Source organism: Phyllobates terribilis, unplaced genomic scaffold, assembly GCF_046119375.1.
Source record: "Phyllobates terribilis strain yellow unplaced genomic scaffold, ASM4611937v1 Scaffold_9__5_contigs__length_417890890, whole genome shotgun sequence".
Classification (NCBI taxonomy): Eukaryota; Metazoa; Chordata; class Amphibia; order Anura; family Dendrobatidae; genus Phyllobates; species Phyllobates terribilis.
This window is the reverse complement of record NW_027362769.1, coordinates 345,794,880-345,814,623: the sequence shown is the minus strand read 5'-3', so window position 1 is coordinate 345,814,623 and position 19,744 is coordinate 345,794,880. Positions and strand designations below refer to the sequence as shown.

At 44.6% G+C, this 19,744-nt stretch overlaps 1 protein-coding gene across 3 annotated transcripts in view; it reads left to right on the top strand.

Moving 5' to 3' along the window:
* CHLSN (cholesin) overlaps positions 1 to 19,744 on the top strand; it is a 279,333-nt gene that overhangs the window by 233,112 nt on the left and 26,477 nt on the right. For all 3 annotated transcript variants that reach the window (XM_073648081.1, XM_073648080.1, XM_073648079.1), the window contains exon 4: positions 512 to 705. In XM_073648081.1, the coding sequence (XP_073504182.1) occupies positions 512 to 705 (194 nt within the window). The remainder of the gene's footprint in view (positions 1 to 511; positions 706 to 19,744) is intronic.

Genomic DNA, 19,744 nt, shown 5'->3' with positions numbered 1-19,744 from the left:
AAGAGTCTCATGTAAATGAAGTGGTGGTCAATCTTCACTCCATTCATTCTTAATGGGAGTGCCGAAGACCAACCGAACTCTGCAATTGGATATCTACTGGGATCCCATAGATATTGAATGGAGTGTAAGGTGCCCATGATTGACCACCACTCCATTCACCCAGGACTCTTTATAGCTCTGGTTTTCGGGATTGATGGGTATCCCTGTAGTTGTATCACAGTGATCAGGAAGTTATCCCCTATCCTATGAATAAGGGATAACTTCCAAACTATATACTACCCCTTTAAAGGTACAGCTTTTATAGACGGGCACATGCTAATACCAGTCACATGCACGAATGTTTTTGGAATGCTGTAGATGTGAGGACCACTGACCTAAAGAAGCAACCACAGGGGCAGGGGTTTATCTAGATTGCCTGTCAATCATACAATTGAAATACATTATGCCATTCCCCACTTGTAAGCATAAAATGGCTTAGCAAATATAATGAAACTCTAATTCTTGTTCTTAGGTGAAACCTCAAGACCCTATAGAAACTGAGGACCTAACCCCTGAGGAACTCAGGGTCCTGGAAAGGAAATTAAAGAAAGAACGAAAGAAGGAAGAAAAGAGGCTTAAAAGAGAAAAAGGGAATCTTGCTGAAGAAACAAAGGCGGAACCAGCAAAACTCACAGGAGGAGAACGTGCTCTGCAGTTCCTGGAAAGGTGTGTTCATTCTTTAGTTCCTGGATTTAAATTTAGATTTCCAGAATCTATAGACACATTAGACTGTCTTTGCATTTTTTACTCAGAATATTTTGCAGATTTGTCTTGATGGTGGTAAAAAAATCTCAAAATCATGGGGAACAAGTCCACAGTTCTAGTTGCATTGTGTTGTGTTGCAATAAAAAAAACAGTGCGCTCGGTCAGAGGCGTGCACAGACAAGAAGGGCATGATGTGTGAATAACTGAGCAGTCTTTTTAATTACAACTTTCTTATATTGGGAATTTGTTAAACAATAATGTTTGTAATTTGCTTTCATTAAAAATTCTTTAGGATCTAACCAACATACCAGCAACAGTGTGTGCCAAACTTGTGAAGACTTACAGAAAACTTTTGACCTCCGTCATTGCCAACAAAGGATATATAACAAAGTATTGAGATGAACTTTTGTAATTGACCAAATACTTATTTTCCACCATAATTTGAAAAAACTTTCTTTCCAAATCAGACAATGTGATTTTCAGGATTTGTTTTCTCACTTTGTCTCTCATAGTTGAGGTCTAACTATGATGTCAATCACAGGCCTCTCTCATCTTTTTAAGTGGGAGAATTTGTACAATTGGTGGCTGACTAAATACTTTTTTTCCCCACTGTAGACCCCACAGTCTGGGAGATCTGGGGATGTAGAGCTGGAATGGTGCATGTACTCGGGCTATGGAACAGGACAGGACCAAAGTGGGGCAACACTGAGCAAAGCACAAAAGAATGCCAAACTCCTTCTTTCACATGCTCCGCTGATGTCTCGATACAGAAAGTGGGGAGAACCTTTTTCTTATTTTTGAGGCCAAAAAAACTACAAAACTTATATTACAGAGGGGGCAAAGAGGGGTGAAATCCCTAACATTTTTTATGATAGTAAATTGCAAAAATGTTTGTGTTCGAGTATGTGCACGCAATGTCTTTTCTAGATGGGCGAAAACACCAAATTTTTTAAGTGCAAGACATTTCTGGAAACGCCAGGGATTTTTTCCAGAATTATCTTTTTTTAGCATTTTCATGAAGCATCCTTGGTCGTTTCCTGAATTCTTTTTCGATGTTTTTAGCCACCGACATTTTTCTTGAGCGTTTTTACAGCGTCTTTTGTGGATTTTTTTTTACTAGCGGTATCTGGACGGTTTTCATCCAACAATAAAGAAGCCACTATATTTTTTTTCAAGCAAAGTGCATCTTTTGAGCCTTCCAGTTCACTTCTGGTCTTGTAAGGTCTAGAGCGTCTTGAGATGAGAAAACGCCTTAAGAATGGACATGTCAATTCTTTTACCCGCTTGGCGTCTTTGGAAACTCAAAGCTGTTAAAAGACTGAACATATGAGCAGAAAGTTGTTTTTACATAGAAATGTATATGTTCGTTCTTTTGAGCATTTAGTAAGTGTTTTTTTCGGGCAGGTTTCAGAGTGGACCCACCTGGAAAAGACACCATCTGCACATAACCTTCCCAAATTGTACGCATGGAAAAAAATTACCCCATTAAAAGATGATTTTTTTTTTGTCCATAGCACATGCAAATCTTCTTTCGATGGGGTATTTCTTCTGCGATATTAGCGGTTGCTAACATTCCCCTGCATGACTATTTGTTGTGTCTGTGATTCCGCTTGTGTTACCAATTGCTAAAATGTGAAAATCTCCTTTTAAAGTAGCTGATGCTTTAAAAAAATTCATGTTTGGTTGGGCGGGTGTACTTTTAGGAGTCCCACCCACACCATTTCTGTAAGCAAGAAACCTTAAAATTATCATCTGTCTTCATAGAAATTGATTGTGGTGGACACATCCGACTGCAAGAAATCGATTTTTTCTAATGGTGTGAAAAATTTTTATGGATAGTGGTTGTGCAAAAGTGCCCAAGTCTTAAGCCGAAATTGGGTCTTGTCGGCAATCATTCTTGGCAATAGAGGTTGGACTTGTACTGTGTTATTTTTATGAACTTTTTAATTACACCACCGGGTTCCCAACTTGACTTATTATATTTTCTGCCCGGTTTTAAAAATTCTCGGACGGACATTATTTTTACAGACACATTGTAAAACCATAATAAATCATTATGATTATAAGTGATGTCTACATTACATAATTCTGATAGGAAGACATCCACTGCATTCACTATAAAATGATGAGAATTACAATCAAAATAATCTGTATACGTTTTTTCAGCTTCAAAAAAATCACGGACACCTTCAATTTTACGGACAGGACAAAAAAAAGTCCTATTTTTATGAACTGTCCTGGAATTTCTGGATGGTTAGCAACCCAGTAGTCCACGTAATGGGCGATCCAACCAAAGATGAATTATAGAAATCTGATATATCAATGTCAAGTCCGAGCAATTTCACAATTCAGCAAAATTTCTATTGGAGATGGCTTTGGTGAAAGGGTCGTAAGCCAGATCTATGATATGTAGATGTAGAGCCAGTAATGTCATTAATGCATACAAATAGTCTCCATAAATAAACCTGTAGCAGATGCGGTGGAATAACTAGGTATGATCAGAACTTTAGATTCCTGAATGCTTTTAGTTAGGTAATAAACGTCCAAGTAAGAAGAACGAGGTAAATGTGAAACATCTGTGGAGAACGTGTTTGTTTTCCCAAGAAAGACGGAAACTTCTGAAATCTTTGCTAGTTGCACAATAAGATTTAGGATAATAAGTTACTATTTTGGGACGGAATGAAGCTGCGCCATTACTGGCAGCTCTAAGTCGAAAGTATGCTCTTCTCGTAAGATACCGCTTACCATCCAGATGATTCGGGAGGGAGGAAATGAGCTGCACATTCCCTATCATGGACGGCGACTTCTCCAGGAGATGACAATAGCCTCTCGTATCTGGTCAACAGCTGGAATTTCGTGATGTTGTTTTCAGACCCATAAGACGCACTCGACCATCTGTTTTTCGTTAGAACGCAAATAGGAAACATCTTGGATTTTTCTTCTTTTCCCCAAAAAGCTAATATCAGAGATAGCATAGAGCCATGTGGTTTTATAATAACTGGAATAGATTTGCAGTGAAGACTCGTTATCAAATCAGTCAAGGTTTTCACTTTCACCAAGAAAACTAGTAAAATAAAATAAAAATTCAACAGTTTGGAAGTCCTTGAATTAACTTCTCTTATGTGACAAGTTGTTAAAATTTTTGGTTATATCAATATGGCCACCAATCATTTGTCATAAAAGGTAGAAGGAAATTTTACGCTTTGAGGGGTTGTCCACTGTCGGACAACCTCTGCTTAATCACTACGATGCCCTTACATACAGCATAATAAATACAGTCTATACTCACCTACCGTAGTGGTGTTGTTCCTGCGATGTCATCGCTGATTGTTGTGTAATGTGACTGCTGCAGCCAATCATAAGCTGCTGATCGGCTGCAGCATTCACGTGAAACAACAATGTCATTGACAAAATCAGCGCCAGCATTACAGGAACGGCTTCATGACGGGAGATGATTTGTCTTTTCCAAATGTTTGGAGCTGATTCATGAATTGTGACTCAAAATGTTTGTGCCAATGTTATCCAGTCTTGTCATAACATGCCTGAATTTTTGGCACACATTTTGTGACATTTTTGTAGAACTCTAAAAAGTCACCAAAAGGAAGAGACCAAAATAAAGAGCATTTTTAGATTTTCTGCAAAATTCATAAAACAAGTTTGAAGATTTTTTATTGGAAAAAAGTATAGAAATACCACAAGACAAAAAATTAAAAGTGACTTAAGAAAACCCTGCAAATGTTCAATCTATTACAAGTTGAATTGATTACGGGTGATCGCTAGTGGTCTTGGTAGTTGTACACCCTATAACCTGCTTAAAATTGAGGAATCTTCTGTAGGGATTGTTGTTTAAATTAAAGGTCCCATTCTGAACTGATCTTGGTGGAGTTAATGTGTTTAGACCTTCTATCCCTGCGGATAATAAACCCCTCGTAATCAATGGACCTCCGAGTTAGCTATTGTTATGGCAAACTTCCTGCGGCTTCTTATACCTCCCAAATTTGGAATCTTCATTAAGAGGACTTCCCAAACCACATAGAAACGCTCTTCTTGGTGCACATATGTCGAAGTCTCATCCCTTCAAAGTACGTTCCAATGAAGAGACGTCCCTATAGAGCAGGAATTGACGGAGATGCTCTACCATTTTGCTTGCTTCAAGGGAGCTAACATATGAGTCAATGTGTGAAGTATTGAAGAAACGTTAGCAAATCTGTCCATACTATTCTCCTTCTTCTATATGTGCCTCACGAGGCCTCCAGTATGACCTTACTTGACTCAACAGATTTTTCCAGGACCACAAATTGGAGAGTAAAGGGTATAGATTTGACCAAACCCCACCTAAAAGGAGACATTCCAGGTGGATCAAGGTTTTCCTGGGTTGAGGCTTGAAAGTAATGAATGCGTCATTCGCTGATCAGGAAATAACTTGCTGTAGCACTAAAGTCTTCCTCGTTGCTCTATAAGCCCCACCTTTTTTAAAAAATGGTTTCCCCCTTTTTTAAAATTAAAATTAATGGCCCCAGTAGTGGTCACTACTGCAACTACTGTTTGGGTGCAGTGGTCATACACCAACCAGGCCAGAAGAGATGGAGAGGAGACCGATGGGGAACGTGGCCAGCAGTATGAAGGGGCATCAGGGAATCCAGGTGTGTATGGACCATTTATTTTTTTCAAGCACGCTTGGACCATATGTTAATTACAAGAAAGGGGTTGAAAACTCTTGAAGTCCAACCATCAAACCTTTTGCAGAAATGGAGGAGATCTCGGGAACTTATCCAGACAAAAAGAGGTCGAAACTCCGTCCTTTTCCAATAAATCTCCAGGTTTGTCATGCATTCAGTTTGTATGTACTAATTCTAGTTTGCTATATTTGCTTGGAGCTGGTAAGATCACAATCCTCTGACTGTCCTTCTCCCACTCATGTACTTGTATAATCCACTTTTAGAAGAGTATTTATTTGAGCAGCAGAGTAAACAGCCCCTACAGCTGCTTCTATACAGGACATGTCCATGTGGAGCAAATGTTTTCTGTACTTCTCGCCCTTGGTTTACCACCCCCATCATTGTGTTTACTGCCTCATCGGGGCATCACAGCTTGTTCCACTCTCTTATCCAGTACACACTGTCCACTCTCACTCTGTGGGTCTCTCTGTTTGTCTTTGTCGTCTTCATCTTAATGTTGAAAATCTGTGATTTCTATCAGCGACCTACTACAACCTGGGCGTAGATACAATACAAGCGGGTTATCAATAGCTGATTGTGGGGGTCCAGCAGTAGGGACCTCCACCAATAACCTCCGCCCCTTTAGAGTGCTCCATTCTTCCTTCACTTTAACTAGTCTTCAAGGCAGTTGTCAGGACACAGCTATTTTCTGTGATTTTTTTTTTTTAAATCTGTGTTATACAGATTTTCATTTATGTAGCCATTTTTCTTTGGACGTAGCCTTATGAGGACTAGTGTTTTTTTGTGGGACAACTCTTTTTTTTTTAGCTACCATTTCTGAGTATAATATGTTGAAAAACTATTGTCAATGGTTTATAAGAAGGTAAACTGCAGATATCGGAGTTCTCACCAATTCTTGCACTTTTAGCTGGAGACTGGTTAGGTCTCCTACCGGTGGCAGTACCGGAGAGATCAATATGATGACATCCAATATGGAGCAGGAATTTTTGAATGTACAGTACTGTGAAAAAAGTTTAGGATAGGTGCAGAAAAAAATGTTTATATATGTTGAGGTATATATACCTAAATAACTGTATCCTTGTTTTGTTTCCACCTCTAACTTCTGATTACCCCTGGTGCAGTCTTTGTTTCTGCACTGAGATGTTGAGTAATAACAGGGAGAGTCCTTGTACATTCCTGATCACATTCTTGGCTTTTGCTTGATATCTGGAGAGGCTTGTAATCCTATCCCCGGAGATGACATTGAATCAAACTGTCCTCTAAAATGTCATTATGATTTTTTTTTTTCCCAAGCAGTTTAACAAAACTGCATTGAGGAGAATGGTCGACAGCAACAGGATGTGAAATTAATCTACGATTTCTGTCTCATCCGGCGATGGAAAAAAAAAGAAAAAGGGATTTGTGTCCTAAACTCCACAGGTGCCTCCACCCATCTGCGAAACAGATCTGAAACAGATCTTCCTTTCCCATGCAATATTCTTGGTATAAAACTGGCCATTTCTGACTACTGTGGAGAACTTATTTGAGATCTTCCTCTCACGGGGGCAAGCAACACTCAAGTCTGTTCTGGCCACCACTGTACCTTCTCATTGGAGAACATTAAGGTTTTTCTCCAAGGCCAATGACCTTGATTCGGCTCTTGGCCACCCTCCAGATTCTGATGTTAGCTCATGTAGATAAACTGACCACATCGACCCCAGCTGTGTTAATAGGAGACTACAAGAAGCTAGAATGAGATCATAATATCTGGACCCAAGAGGCAAAATGTGTAAAGCTGAATGAAAATGTAAAACGACAAGCTACTACGAGGAACTGTGGGAAATTTGCTTTCTTGTGCATAGTAATTTTACAGACTGGGATATTTGTTATAACCATCTCATTCCAGATTCTTCTCATACCACCATATCTAAATCCTATCAAGATCACAGGACCCCATTCTAGGTTAGAATCCAGAAATAAATATGGCCTACACCCTTGCATAGAAAATAACTTTGCAGGAAGCACATGGATTGGACTGCAGAGGACTTGGGTAAAGTTATTTTCTCTGATGAAGCCTCCTTCAGACTGTTTAAGACAGGGGTCTCAAAAACGCGGCCCGCGGGCCGCATACGGCCCTTCAGGCTGCTTCATGCGGCCCGCAGGCACCATAGACCCCGATCGCGGCCCGGTCCAGGAGCTGCCGGCAGCTGCGCTTCAGTTCAGTGTATTGCCTCGCAGAGACCGGCTCTCTGCACAGCAATACCAATGTCAGCCGCTGGCCTATCAGAGGCCAGGAGCTGACATCTGCATCCCAGCGCAGCGGCGTATGACGTCACTGACGTGCAAATGTCAGCTGCTGGCCTCCGATAGGCCGACGGCTGCCACTGGTATTGCTGTGCAGAGAGCCGGTCTCTGCGCAGCAATACACTGCACTACAGCGCTGATGTCGGCAGCTGCTGGAGAGAGCCGCAATCGTTACTGGGTCTGTGCCTGCGGGCCACAGGTGCAGAAAGGACGCCGAGGGAACGGAGGACAGGTGAGAAGAATCTTTTTTTTTTCTCTTGTATGTGTAGAACGGCACAAGGGACAGTCCTCCAAGATGGGGACCAGGCTGGGGACAGTCCTAAAAGATGGGGACCAGGCTGGGGACAGTCCTCCAAGATGGGGACCAGGCTGGGGACAGTCCTAAAAGATGGGGACCAGGCTGGGGACAGTCCTAAAAGATGGGGACCAGGCTGGGGACTGTCCTAAAAGATGGGGACCAAGCTGGGGACAGTCCTAAAACATGGGGACCAGGCTGGGGACAGTCCTAAAACATGGGGACCAGGCTGGGGACAGTCCTAAAAGATGGGGACCAGGCTGGGGACAGTCCTAAAAGATGGGGACAGTCCTAAAACATGGGGACCAGGCTGGGGACATTACTACAAGAGGGGGACCAGGATGGGGACATTCCTAGAAGATGGGGCATTACAGCAGGATGGGGCATTACTACAAGATGAGGACATATCTACAATATGGGGACCGGTATGTGACATTACGACAATATGGGGCCCAGTATGGAATATTACGACAAGATGGGGACAAAGATGGGGGACATTACAAGATGCAGACCAGGGTGGGGCACATTACTACAAGATTTTGGCATAAAAACTTCAAAATAAAACATGAAAAAATATTTTGACACTAAAAATGCTGCTTTATATCTAAACTAAAGTAAACAAAAAAAGTGCATCTTTTATTATCGCCACATCCATAACGACCCAAGCTATAAAAAATAAAACAGCAAAAATGTTCAAAAGGTGTATGGAAAAAAATGGAATCACTAAAAATGTCACTTTGTCCTGCAAAGAATGCGGCCCCCCAAATTAATTTTTTTTCCGTGTGCGGCCCATATACCCAGCCGAGTTTGAGACCCCTGGTTTAAGACATTTAGATTGTCCATATCAGAAAAGGTGATTCCTTTGTCATGCCTACAGTAAATCATCCTGAGACCATTCAACTGTGGGGGCTTTTTATCCATGGAGGGGGCTCACTCACAATTTTGCCTAAGAAAACTGCCATGAATAAAGAATGGGATCTAATCATCTTCCAAGAGCAACTTCTCCCATCCATCCAGGAGCACTATGGTGATGAACAAGGCTTTTTCCAGCATGATGGAGACCATGTCACAAGTCAGAAGTGATTACGAAGTAGTGACTCGGTGAACAAAATAGTGAAATTTTGGGACCATGGCCTGGAAATTCCCAGATATTAATCCCATTGAGAACCTGTGATCAATCCTCAAAAAGTGAGAGGAGAAACAAAAACCCAGAAATTGTGACAAACTCCAAGCACTGATTAGACAAGAATGAGCTGTCATCAGTCAGGATTTGGCCCAGAAGCCGATATCCAGCTGCCAGAGGGTGAAGGGCAGAAGTCTTGGAAAAATAAGGGTCAACACTGTAACTATTAAGTCTTTGCATAAACTTGATGTATTTGTCAATAAAAGTCTAAAAAAATATGAAATACTTATAATTGTATTTCAGTAACCATAGAAACATCTGATTAAAGATCTAAAAATACTGAAGGAGCAAATGTGCAAAACAAAATTTGTATCGGTTTCAAATATGTTTGCCTTGACTGTACTCATCTAATGAGTACTTGCAGTCTGAATCACTGATATTAAAAGATAATGGATTGCTTTACATTCTTTTTAGAAAGAAGAGTCTTTCTCCTGGCAGCTCTTGCATACTTGTTCAGACTTTTTCTAATTGTACTGTCATGAACATGAACATTTAACATGCTGAGGCCTTTAGAGTCTGAGCTGTAGCTCTTGGGTTTTTTGAGAATTTTCTGAGCATTGTGCAGTCTGGTCTTGGAGTGAATTTGCTGTGTTGTCCACTCTTGGGAAGATTGCCAACTGTCTTTAATGTTTTCCACTTGATGGACAGATAAATGGACATCAACAATTGCTTCTCTAAGATTATGGCTGATGTCTTTCTTCCTTGACATTGTATTTCCACATACCTGAATGCTTCAGACCAGCAAACTGCTAAAACTTCTGCTTTTATAGAGGTGGTCAACTCTTGCGGTTCAACAGTTAATCAATAGCATTTGATTAGTAGCCACCAGCTGCTACTTACCGTCTTAATTTGTATGGAATCAGTAAGGTTGTGCTTAAATTGTCACACGCTTCTTCTGCATTTCGCCTTATGTTATTAAATAATGACACAGTGTCAGGAGTTGTTATTCATCTGAGGTTGTATTTGCCTAATTTGAAGACCTTTTAAGGACCAGATTTTTTATTATTATTATTATTGTTATGTCCCAATATGTAAAAACATATAATTCAATTATGTACTTAGTTTCTCTCATGACTAGTGTTGAGCGATACCTTCCGATATCGAGAAATATCGGATCGGATTGTATCGGACCGATACCCAAAAAATATCGGATATCGCCGATTCCGATACCGGAAACCAATGCAAGTCAATGGGACACAAATATCGGAATGAAAATAAACCCTTTCTTTCCTTGTAGGTTAATTCTACATGAAGGAAAACAACTAAGAATAATGTAGAATGTATTGGGGGAGGTGGGGGAGACAATAAAGGCATAGAGGTTTAGCCCAATCAAATGGAATTTCAGGAATTAATATTTTTTTTAAGACGTTCTGAGTTACGGAAATATTGACTATGTTAATTTTTTTTATATTTTGTCAGATATTTATGTTTCACTACTTCCATGCTCTTCATTTTCTTTTTTACTTCTCCCACACTTTCTCCTTCATCATCCTCAGCATCAGCATCTTTTTCATCCACTTCTTCTTCACCTTCTTCATCTTCTTCTTCTTCACCTTCTTCGTATTATTCTTTTTTTTTAACATTCTTCATATTCTTCTTATTCAACTATTATTCTTCTTCATATTCTACTTCTTCATCTTCTTCATATTCTTCTTCTTCATCATTTTCTTATATGTGAGAGGCATTCCTGTAGTTGTTATCTATAAAAGTTTGAAGATTACACCTTTCGTTCTGCCCGTCACAAAAGATTTACAACAGGATTTGTCCGCGTTCAGTTTGGCCTGCAGCAGCATGTCTTTTCCAGGGGCACCACGAGGAGGAACAGACTCACCCCCACACACTGCTTAGTCTTCTTATGTTTATAATTTAGATAATATCTTTTGCTCTGATTTTTAGTCTTATGCTTAATGTTCTTCCGCTTTTTGTTCTGCAGCTTCTTGTTCTTCTGCTTCTTGGTTTTCTGTCTCTTGTTCTTCTGTATCTTGGTGGTTGTCTTCTTGTTCTTTGTCCTCTTGGTCATCTTCTAAAGGGTCATCTTCTTGGTCTTCTTCGGGGTGGTCTTCAGGGTCGTCGTCTTCAGGGTCGTCGTCTTGAGGGTCGTCTTCTTCGGGGTCGTCTTCTTCGGGGTGGTCTTCAGGGTCCTCGTCTTCAGGGTCCTCGTCTTCGGGGTCCTCGTCGTCTTCAGGGTCGTCATCTTCGGGGTCCTCGTCTTCTTCGGGGTGGTCTTCAGGGTCCTTGTCTTCAGGGTCGTCGCCAGGGAGATCCAGAGTGATTACCAATAACCATTTCAAAAAGCTTGAACTTGGAAATGTAGCAGAAGGTACAAGAAGGCTGAGGAACTGCCGAGAACCAGCTGACGGTACTGGAACCCGGATGGGTAGCAGAAGGTACAAAAGCGAATGGAACTACCGAGAACCAGCTGACGGTACTGGAACCCGGATGGGTAGCAGAAGGCACTAGAGCCAATGGAACTACCGAGGACCAGCTGACGGTACTGGAACCCGGTTACTAAGCTGGAGGTACCTGTGCCAGAAAGCACTACCAAGGACCAGCAGACGTTGGTGGAACTTGGATACCGAGAAGGAGGCACCTAAGCCAAAGGCACTGCCGAGAACCAGCTGACGGTACTGGAACCCGGATGGGTAGCAGAAGGCACTAGAGCCAATGAAACTACCGAGAACCAGCTGACGGTACTGGAACCCGGATGGGTAGCAGAAGGTACAAGAGCCAATGGAACTACCGAGGACCAGCTGACAGTACTGGAACTCGGTTACTAAGCAGGAGGTACCTGTGCCAGAAAGCACTACCAAGGACCAGCAGACGTTGGTGGAACTTGGATACCGAGAAGGAGGCACCTAAGCCAAAGGCACTGCCGAGAACCAGCTGACGGTACTGGAACCCGGATGGGTAGCAGAAGGTACAAGAGCAAATGGAACTACCGAGAACCAGCTGACTGTACTGGAACCCGGATGGGTAGCAGAAGGCACTAGAGCCAATGGAACTACCGAGAACCAGCTGACGGTACTGGAACCCGGATGGGTAGCAGAAGGTACAAGAGCCAATGGAACTACCGAGGACCAGCTGACGGTACTGGAACTCGGTTACTAAGCAGGAGGTACCTGTGCCAGAAAGCACTACCAAGGACCAGCAGACGTTGGTGGAACTTGGACACCGAGAAGGAGGCACCTAAGCCAAAGGCACTGCCGAGAACCAGCTGACGGTACTGGAACTCAGATGGGTAGCAGAAGGTACCCATGAAAAAAAAAGTTGCAAGGCCGCAAGGCGGCCTGAGTTACCGAAACCCACAGTCCTACAGGGGGTGCTTGTCCTATTGGCACTATGGAACCAGCCTTCATTGCCAGCTCCCGCAGCCCACATAGGAGTCACCTAAGCTGCAGGCACCATAGAGTCGGCTAACCCGACCGCAACACGACAGGACAACGTATTGGAGGCAAAGTGACGTTGACACTACCCGGAAACAGCTGGCATGCTGGAACCAGGCTGGGCAGGAGGGAGTACCCGTGCCAAAGGCACTGCCAGGAACCAGCTGACGGTACTGGAACCCGGATGGATAGCAGAAGGTACAAGAGCCAATGGAACTACCGAGGACCAGCTGACGGTACTGGAACTCGGTTACTAAGCAGGAGGTACCTGTGCCAGAAAGCACTACCAAGGACCAGCAGACGTTGGTGGAACTTGGATACCGAGAAGGAGGCACCTAAGCCAAGGCACTACCGAGAAACAGCTGGCGGGGCTGTAACCCAGGGTAAATACTGAAAAAAGAGTGGAGCCACAGGTGTAATTGGAGCAAGTTTTAAATCTGTAGTAAAGTGGATGTGGACAGAGCAGGAGAATTTTCCGGACGCACAGCAGGGGAACAGCTGACGTTACTGAACCCCAATAACACGGCAGCAAGTGTTGACTGTGCAGAGGGCACTTCTGAGCGGCAACTGGCGGTGTTGGAGCTCAGGGATAATGCTGAAAACAGAGAGGAGCCAGAGGTGTAATTGGAGCAAGTTTTAAATCTGTAGTACAGTGGATGTGGACAGAGCAGGAGAATTTGCCGGACACACAGCAGGGGATCAGCTGACGTTACTGAACCCCAATAACACGGCAGCAAGCGTTGACTGTGCAGAGGGCACTTCTGAGCGGCAACTGGCGGTGTTGGAGCCCAGGGTAAATACTGAAAACAGAGGAGCCAGAGGTGTAATTGGAGCAAGTTTTAAATTAGTAGTAGAGTGGATGTGGACAGAGCAGGAGAATTTGCCGGACACACAGCAGGGGATCAGCTGACGTTACTGAACCCCAATAATTCGGCAGCAAGCGTTGACTGTGCAGACGGCACTTCTGAGCAGCAACTGGCGGTGTTAGAGCTTAGGGATAATACTGAAAACAGAGAGGAGCCAGAGGTGTAATTGGAGCAAGTTTTAAATCTGTAGTACAGTGGATGTGGACAGAGCAGGAGAATTTGCCGGACACACAGCAGGGGATCAGCTGACGTTACTGAACCCCAATAACACGGCAGCAAGTGTTGACTGTGCAGACGGCACTTCTGAGCAGCAACTAGCGGTGTTGGAGCCCAGGGTAAATACTGAAAACAGAGGAGCCAGAGGTGTAATTGGAGCAAGTTTTAAATTAGTAGTAGAGTGGATGTGGACAGAGCAGGAGAAATTGCCGTACACACAGCAGGGGAACAGCTGACGTTACTGAACCACAATAACACGGCAGCAAGTGTTGACTGTGCAGACGGCACTTCTGAGCGGCAACTGGCGGTGCTGGAGCTCAGGGATTATTGTTCAGGTGGTAGAAACATGAACAGAACAGGAGACCTGGATACTGTTGCCAACCAATTATTTATTCTGGAAGAGGGCTAGCAAATTCATGCGAGATCCAGGCCTTGCTCATTTTCAGAAAAGTAAGCCGGTCAACGTTATTGGAGGATAGGCGCATGCGACGGTCTGTTAGTACACCACCTGCGGCACTAAAGACGCGTTCCAATAATACACTAGCAGCAGGGCAAGCCAGCACCTCCAATGCACACTGGCTAAACTCTGGCCATGTATCCAGCTTAGAGACCCAAAACTTGAAGGGGCAAGAGCCGTCTGGGAGTACACTGAGAGGGCAAGACATGTAGTCTGTCACCATCTGACGGAAACGTTGCCTCCTGCTGACTGGAGCCGTCTGTGATGGTGTAGACATTTGTGGCGGCGGGGACACAAAACTTTGCCACATTTAGGCCATACTGGTCTTGCCTTGTGCTGAGGCGCTGCTTCTGCTCCCTCTTTGTGCAGAGCTTCCTCCACTGCCTCGACGCACTGAGCTGCTTTTTAAAGCACTAGCAGCACTGCTCTCGGTTGGAATGGAGAACATGATGGAATGCACCAGTGCGTCTTGGTACTCCCGCATTTTACGCTCCCGGTTCAACGGTGTTATGAGGCTTTGTAAGTTGTCCCGGTAGCGAGGATCTAGGAGGGTGGACACCCAATAATCAGCCGTGTTGAGAATGTGGGCGATGCGGCGGTCGTTTCTCAGGCACTGCGGCATGAAATCAACCATGTGCTGCAGACTGCCAACTGGCCAAGAAACGCTGTCCCCTGCTTGAGGCGTGATTTCTGCCTGCTCTGCATCACCCCACCCTCGCTCTAGATACTGACTACTAGAGCATTGTGTACCTCCCTCCTCTGGACAGATGTCTTCCTCCTCCATTGACTCCTCCTCATCCTCCTCACAAAGTGTCCCCTGCCTAGGCCTTTGTGAGGAACAAAGTTGCGCAGACTGTACAGAAGCAGATGGCATGTGTGACTCCTCATCCTCCACCTCTTCCAAAACCTCCTCCCTTAGTGCTTGCAGTGTTTTTTCAAGCAGGCAGATAAGGGGGATAGTCATGCTGACTAGTGCATCATCTGCACTCGTCATCCGCGTGGAATAATCGAAGGCACGCAAAACGTGGCAAATGTCCTTCATAGAGGCCCACTCAGTGGTGGTGAAGTGTGAACGTCGCGCACTGCGACTTGTTTGCGCCTGCTGCAGCTGGTACTCCATTACTGCTGCCTGCTGCTCACACAACCTCTCCAACATATGTAACGTTGAATTCCACCTGGTGGGTAGGTCACATATGATGCGATGTTCCGGAAGATGTAATCGGCGCTGCAGAGCTGCAATGCGCGATCTTGCGTTGCTGGAACGCTGCAAGTGAGCGCACTCTATGCGGACCTTGTGCAGCAGTGCATCAAGATCCAGATAGTCCCTCAAAAAACTCTGCACGACCAAGTTGAGCACATGTGCCAGACATGGGATGTGAATGAGGTTGCCTAGGCCCAGAGCTGCCACCAGATTTCGGCCATTGTCATACACTACCATGCCTGGCTGGAGATTCGCTGGCACAAACCACACGTCGCTCTGCTGCTTGATGGCATTCCAGAGCTCCTGCGCTGTGTGGCTTCGATTCCCCAAAGAAATTAATTTTAATACGGCCTGTTGACGTTTGGCCATAGCTGTGCTCATATCGGTCATCATAACAGGTAACCAACCGTTCACGGGTCGATGTGGAGGTAGACCGTGATGGCTCCTGCAGCGCTGATTCAGAGGAACTGGAGTATGAGGAGGAGTCAATGTGTGCAGACTGGATTCCTGCAATCCTTGGAGTTGGCAGAACACGTACAGCGCCACTCTCAAGATCTGTACCCGGCTCCACAACATTTACCCAATAGGCAGTGAGGGAAAGGTATCGTCCCTGTCCATGCTTACTGGTCCACGCATCGGTGGTCAGGTGGACCTTGCTACTGACGGCGCTTTGTAGCGCATGTTTAATTTTTCCCTCCACATGCTGTTGCAGGGCAGGGACAGCTTGCCTGCTGAAATAAAAGCTGCTGGGCACGTTGTATTGTGGGACTGCCAATGCCATAAAGTTACGGAAGGTGTCAGTCTCCACCAGCCTGAATGATAGCATTTCAAGGGCCAGTAGTTTTGCAATGCCAGCATTCAGAGCCTGTGCTCGGGGGTGGTTTGCCGAGTATGGGCGCCTTTTCTCCCATGCCTGTGCTAACGATGGCTGTAGACTGGCCTGGGAGTGTGAGGATGACAGGGAATTTGGTGCTGTGAATGGAATTACACTGTGTCTCTGTACAACAGTGCCAAAGGTTCTTCCATGGCGATCCTGTGAGGAAGCCGAACCAGCTGTGTGTGAGCTGGAGGAAGAGACTACAACACGAGCTGAAGATGTGGTAGGTGGCGCTGTAGGTTGGCCTAGGTCTTCAGTGTGTTTTTGTAACTCCACCACGTGCTTGGTCCGCACATGTTTCCACATATTTGTGGTATTGAGGTTGCTGACACTTTTCCCTCTTTTCACCTTCTGATTACACAGCTTGCATTTGACAAAGCAAATGTCATCTGCAACTGTGTCAAAAAAGGACCAGGCACTGCAAGTCTTGGAAGCGCCCGCTTTGGATTTTGGAAGAGCCATGCTCCTAATGGGTGCCGAAGTGGAGGCTACAGGCAACCAAGTCTGCCCCCTCCCTCTCCCTCCTTTTTGGGCCGTTCGGGGAATCTCTTCCTCAGAGCTGCTCCCACCACTTTCCTGTCCCTCACGCCATGATGGGTCAAGGACCTCATCATCTACACCACCCTCTTCAAACAACTGCTTCTCCTGGGTAGTCTCGACAGCACAGTACGCACCAGAAAGTGGTACCTGAGTCTCATCATCAGATGTGTACTGAGGTGTGCTGCTGACCATAGGCACTGGCCCACCCCCCTCTTAAGATACAGAGAGTCAAAACGGTTGCACATCACTGCATACTACCTCTTCTTTAAATTCTCGAATTCTGCTTGGCTGGCCCCCTCTTTCCAAGCCAAGAGATTCAGAGAACAGAAGTAGAGATGGCTCCTTTCCAGGGCTCTCTGACTGCCTGGGCAATTTGGCAGGTGGTGAAGAGACAGATGGGTGCTCTTCAGTGCTCAGGACCTGAGAGGATCTGGAACTAATTGAAGTCGATGCGTTAGCTGCCATCCATCCGACAACGGCTTCAATTTGGTCCTCCCGCAGCAGTGGGGTACGGCTAGCTCCTACAAAGCTGCGCATAAAGGACTGTTCCCTGGTAAAACTGGGGGATGCTGAGTCACTGGTGCCCGCAGCAGGCACAGAATCCCCACGTCCTCTCCCTGCAGGCACAGAATCCTCACGTCCTCTCCCTGCTGAAACTCCACACCCACGACCACGTCCACATGCCTTACTCCCTGCCTTCTTCATCTTGGTAGACTGATAAAGATAGGCAGAAAAGTACTAAGGGCTTAGTGTGCTTATTCCTGAACAGCTCCTAACAGGTATAAGAAACACTAATTTTATAAAGTGTGGACTAGACTTTAATATGAGCTAATGTGGCCTACACAACTGTAAAGTAGAGTGTTTGGTGAACTTTATTTAGGTTTTTTTTTGTCACAAAAAGACACTGGATGTGCCCAAAGATGTAATACCGATAGTATCACAAACTTTTTGTAGCTATTACAATGCAGGAAGGTAACCTACAATGCAATAGATGAGGCTGCAAAAAATAGGCTAATACTAATCTGGCTGGGGCTGCAGGGCCCAATGCTGCAGAAAGGCTCCTCTAACTACTCCTATATAGTGTGTTTGGAACCAATGTAGCTGGATATGGATGGAACCACCACACTAATAGGAGAAATCAGGAAAAATGATCAATTAGCAAAAAAGGACAATGTATGAGACAGTGACACACACTGAGTGCACTACAACCAGACGGGGTTGAAGCACACACTACAGCGTGAGCTGCACTCACACACACAGACCTTGCAGACAGCGGTGAACAGCTCAGAGAACTGTGCACTAGCGCTGCAAGGCACAGCGGTTTATAAAGTAGCTTTGGTAAAGCAGAATAGAGCAAATAGGTAGCTAAAACTGTCCCTCAGAACAACAGCATCCTATCCCTAACTGAATTCACAGCTCAAAATGGCGGCGGCGGCTTTTATAGTGCATCATGACATCATTTCACCAGCCAATCACAGCCATGCCATTAGTTAACATGCCTACATTCCTAACAGGATGTGCCCACACTTCTTAGGATCCTCATTGGCTGAATAAAATGAAACTGGCTCATTGCATTATGGGAACTACCGATTCCGGTATCCGATATTCTAAAAGTATCGGAACTAAGTATCGTAATTCCGATACCGCGAATATCGGCCGATACCCGATATTTCAGTATCGGAATGCTCAACACTACTCATGACTATATGTGGAGGTGTGCGCTGAACGAGTGCATCTATAGGTCCGGCTTTCTCCTGTCTGTGTTCTTGCATCAGCTGGGACTTCTTGCTAGTTGAGTTGAGTTAATGCCAAAGAGCTCAATTTTTGTCTCACCTGACCACAGCACCTTCTCCCAATAACTCACAGAATTATCCAGGTGTTCATTGGCAAACTTCAGACGGGCCTGCACATGTGCCTTCTTGAGCAGGAGGACCTTGCGGGCACTGCAGGATTTTATACCTTTAAGGCGTAATGTGTTACCAATGGTTTTCTTGGTGACTGTGTTCCCAGCTGCCTTAACAAGTTCCCTCCTGTAGTTTTAGGCTGATCTCTCACCTTCCTCATGATCAAGGATACCCCACGAGGTGAGATTTTGCATGGTGCCCCGGATCGATGTCCATTGACAGTCATGTTGTATTTCTTCCATTTTATTACTATTGCACCAACAGTTGTCTCCTTTTCACCCAGCGTCTTACTTATGGTTTTGTAGCCCATTCCAGCTTTGTGCAGGTCTATTATCTTGTCCCTGACATCCTTAGAAAGCTCTTTGGTCTTGCCCATGTTGTAGAGGTTAGAATCTGACAGATTAATTGAGTCTGTGGACAGGAGTCTTTTATACAGATGACTATGTAAGACCGCTGTCTTTAATGCAGGTAACGAGTTGATTAGGAGAGTCTAACTGGTCTGTAGGAGCCAGAACTCGTAGTGGTTTGTAGGGGATCAAATACTTATTTCTCACTGCAAAATGCAAAAAAATGTATCGAAATTATACAGTGTGATTTTCTTGATTTTTTTGTGGGGATATTCTATCTTTCAATGTTAAAATTAACCTACCCTTAAAATTATAGACTGTTCATGTATTTGTCAGTGGGTAAACTTACAAAAACAGCAAGGGATCAAATACTTATTTCCCCACTGTGTGTATGTCATAGCAAAGCCAGGTAGGACAAGGTTAAATCCTAGCACTGAAGGTCTTGATTAGATGCACATGACTTGCTTTGGTTAAGAACCAGGGTCTGTGTTCACTAGGTGTAAGTCTGCTGGTTGGAGCAAAGTTGAGTGTGCTGAAGCTGATGAGTGACCAGCCAAAATGTGAGCTGTAGGTGAAGGAGTGACACGCCAGAGTCTCTCTCTGAATGGAAGCTGCACGGATCAGCTAGGGAAGCTGAGCAGTCTGTGTGTTGAAGCTGCAGAGAACCATGTGGAAGCTGCAGCCTGATCAGTGTGAATTGTGCCCGGAGTTGAACATTTCTGTTTGGACCCTGGAAGCTGCTGGAGCTCGGGCTAAAGGGGAATCTGAT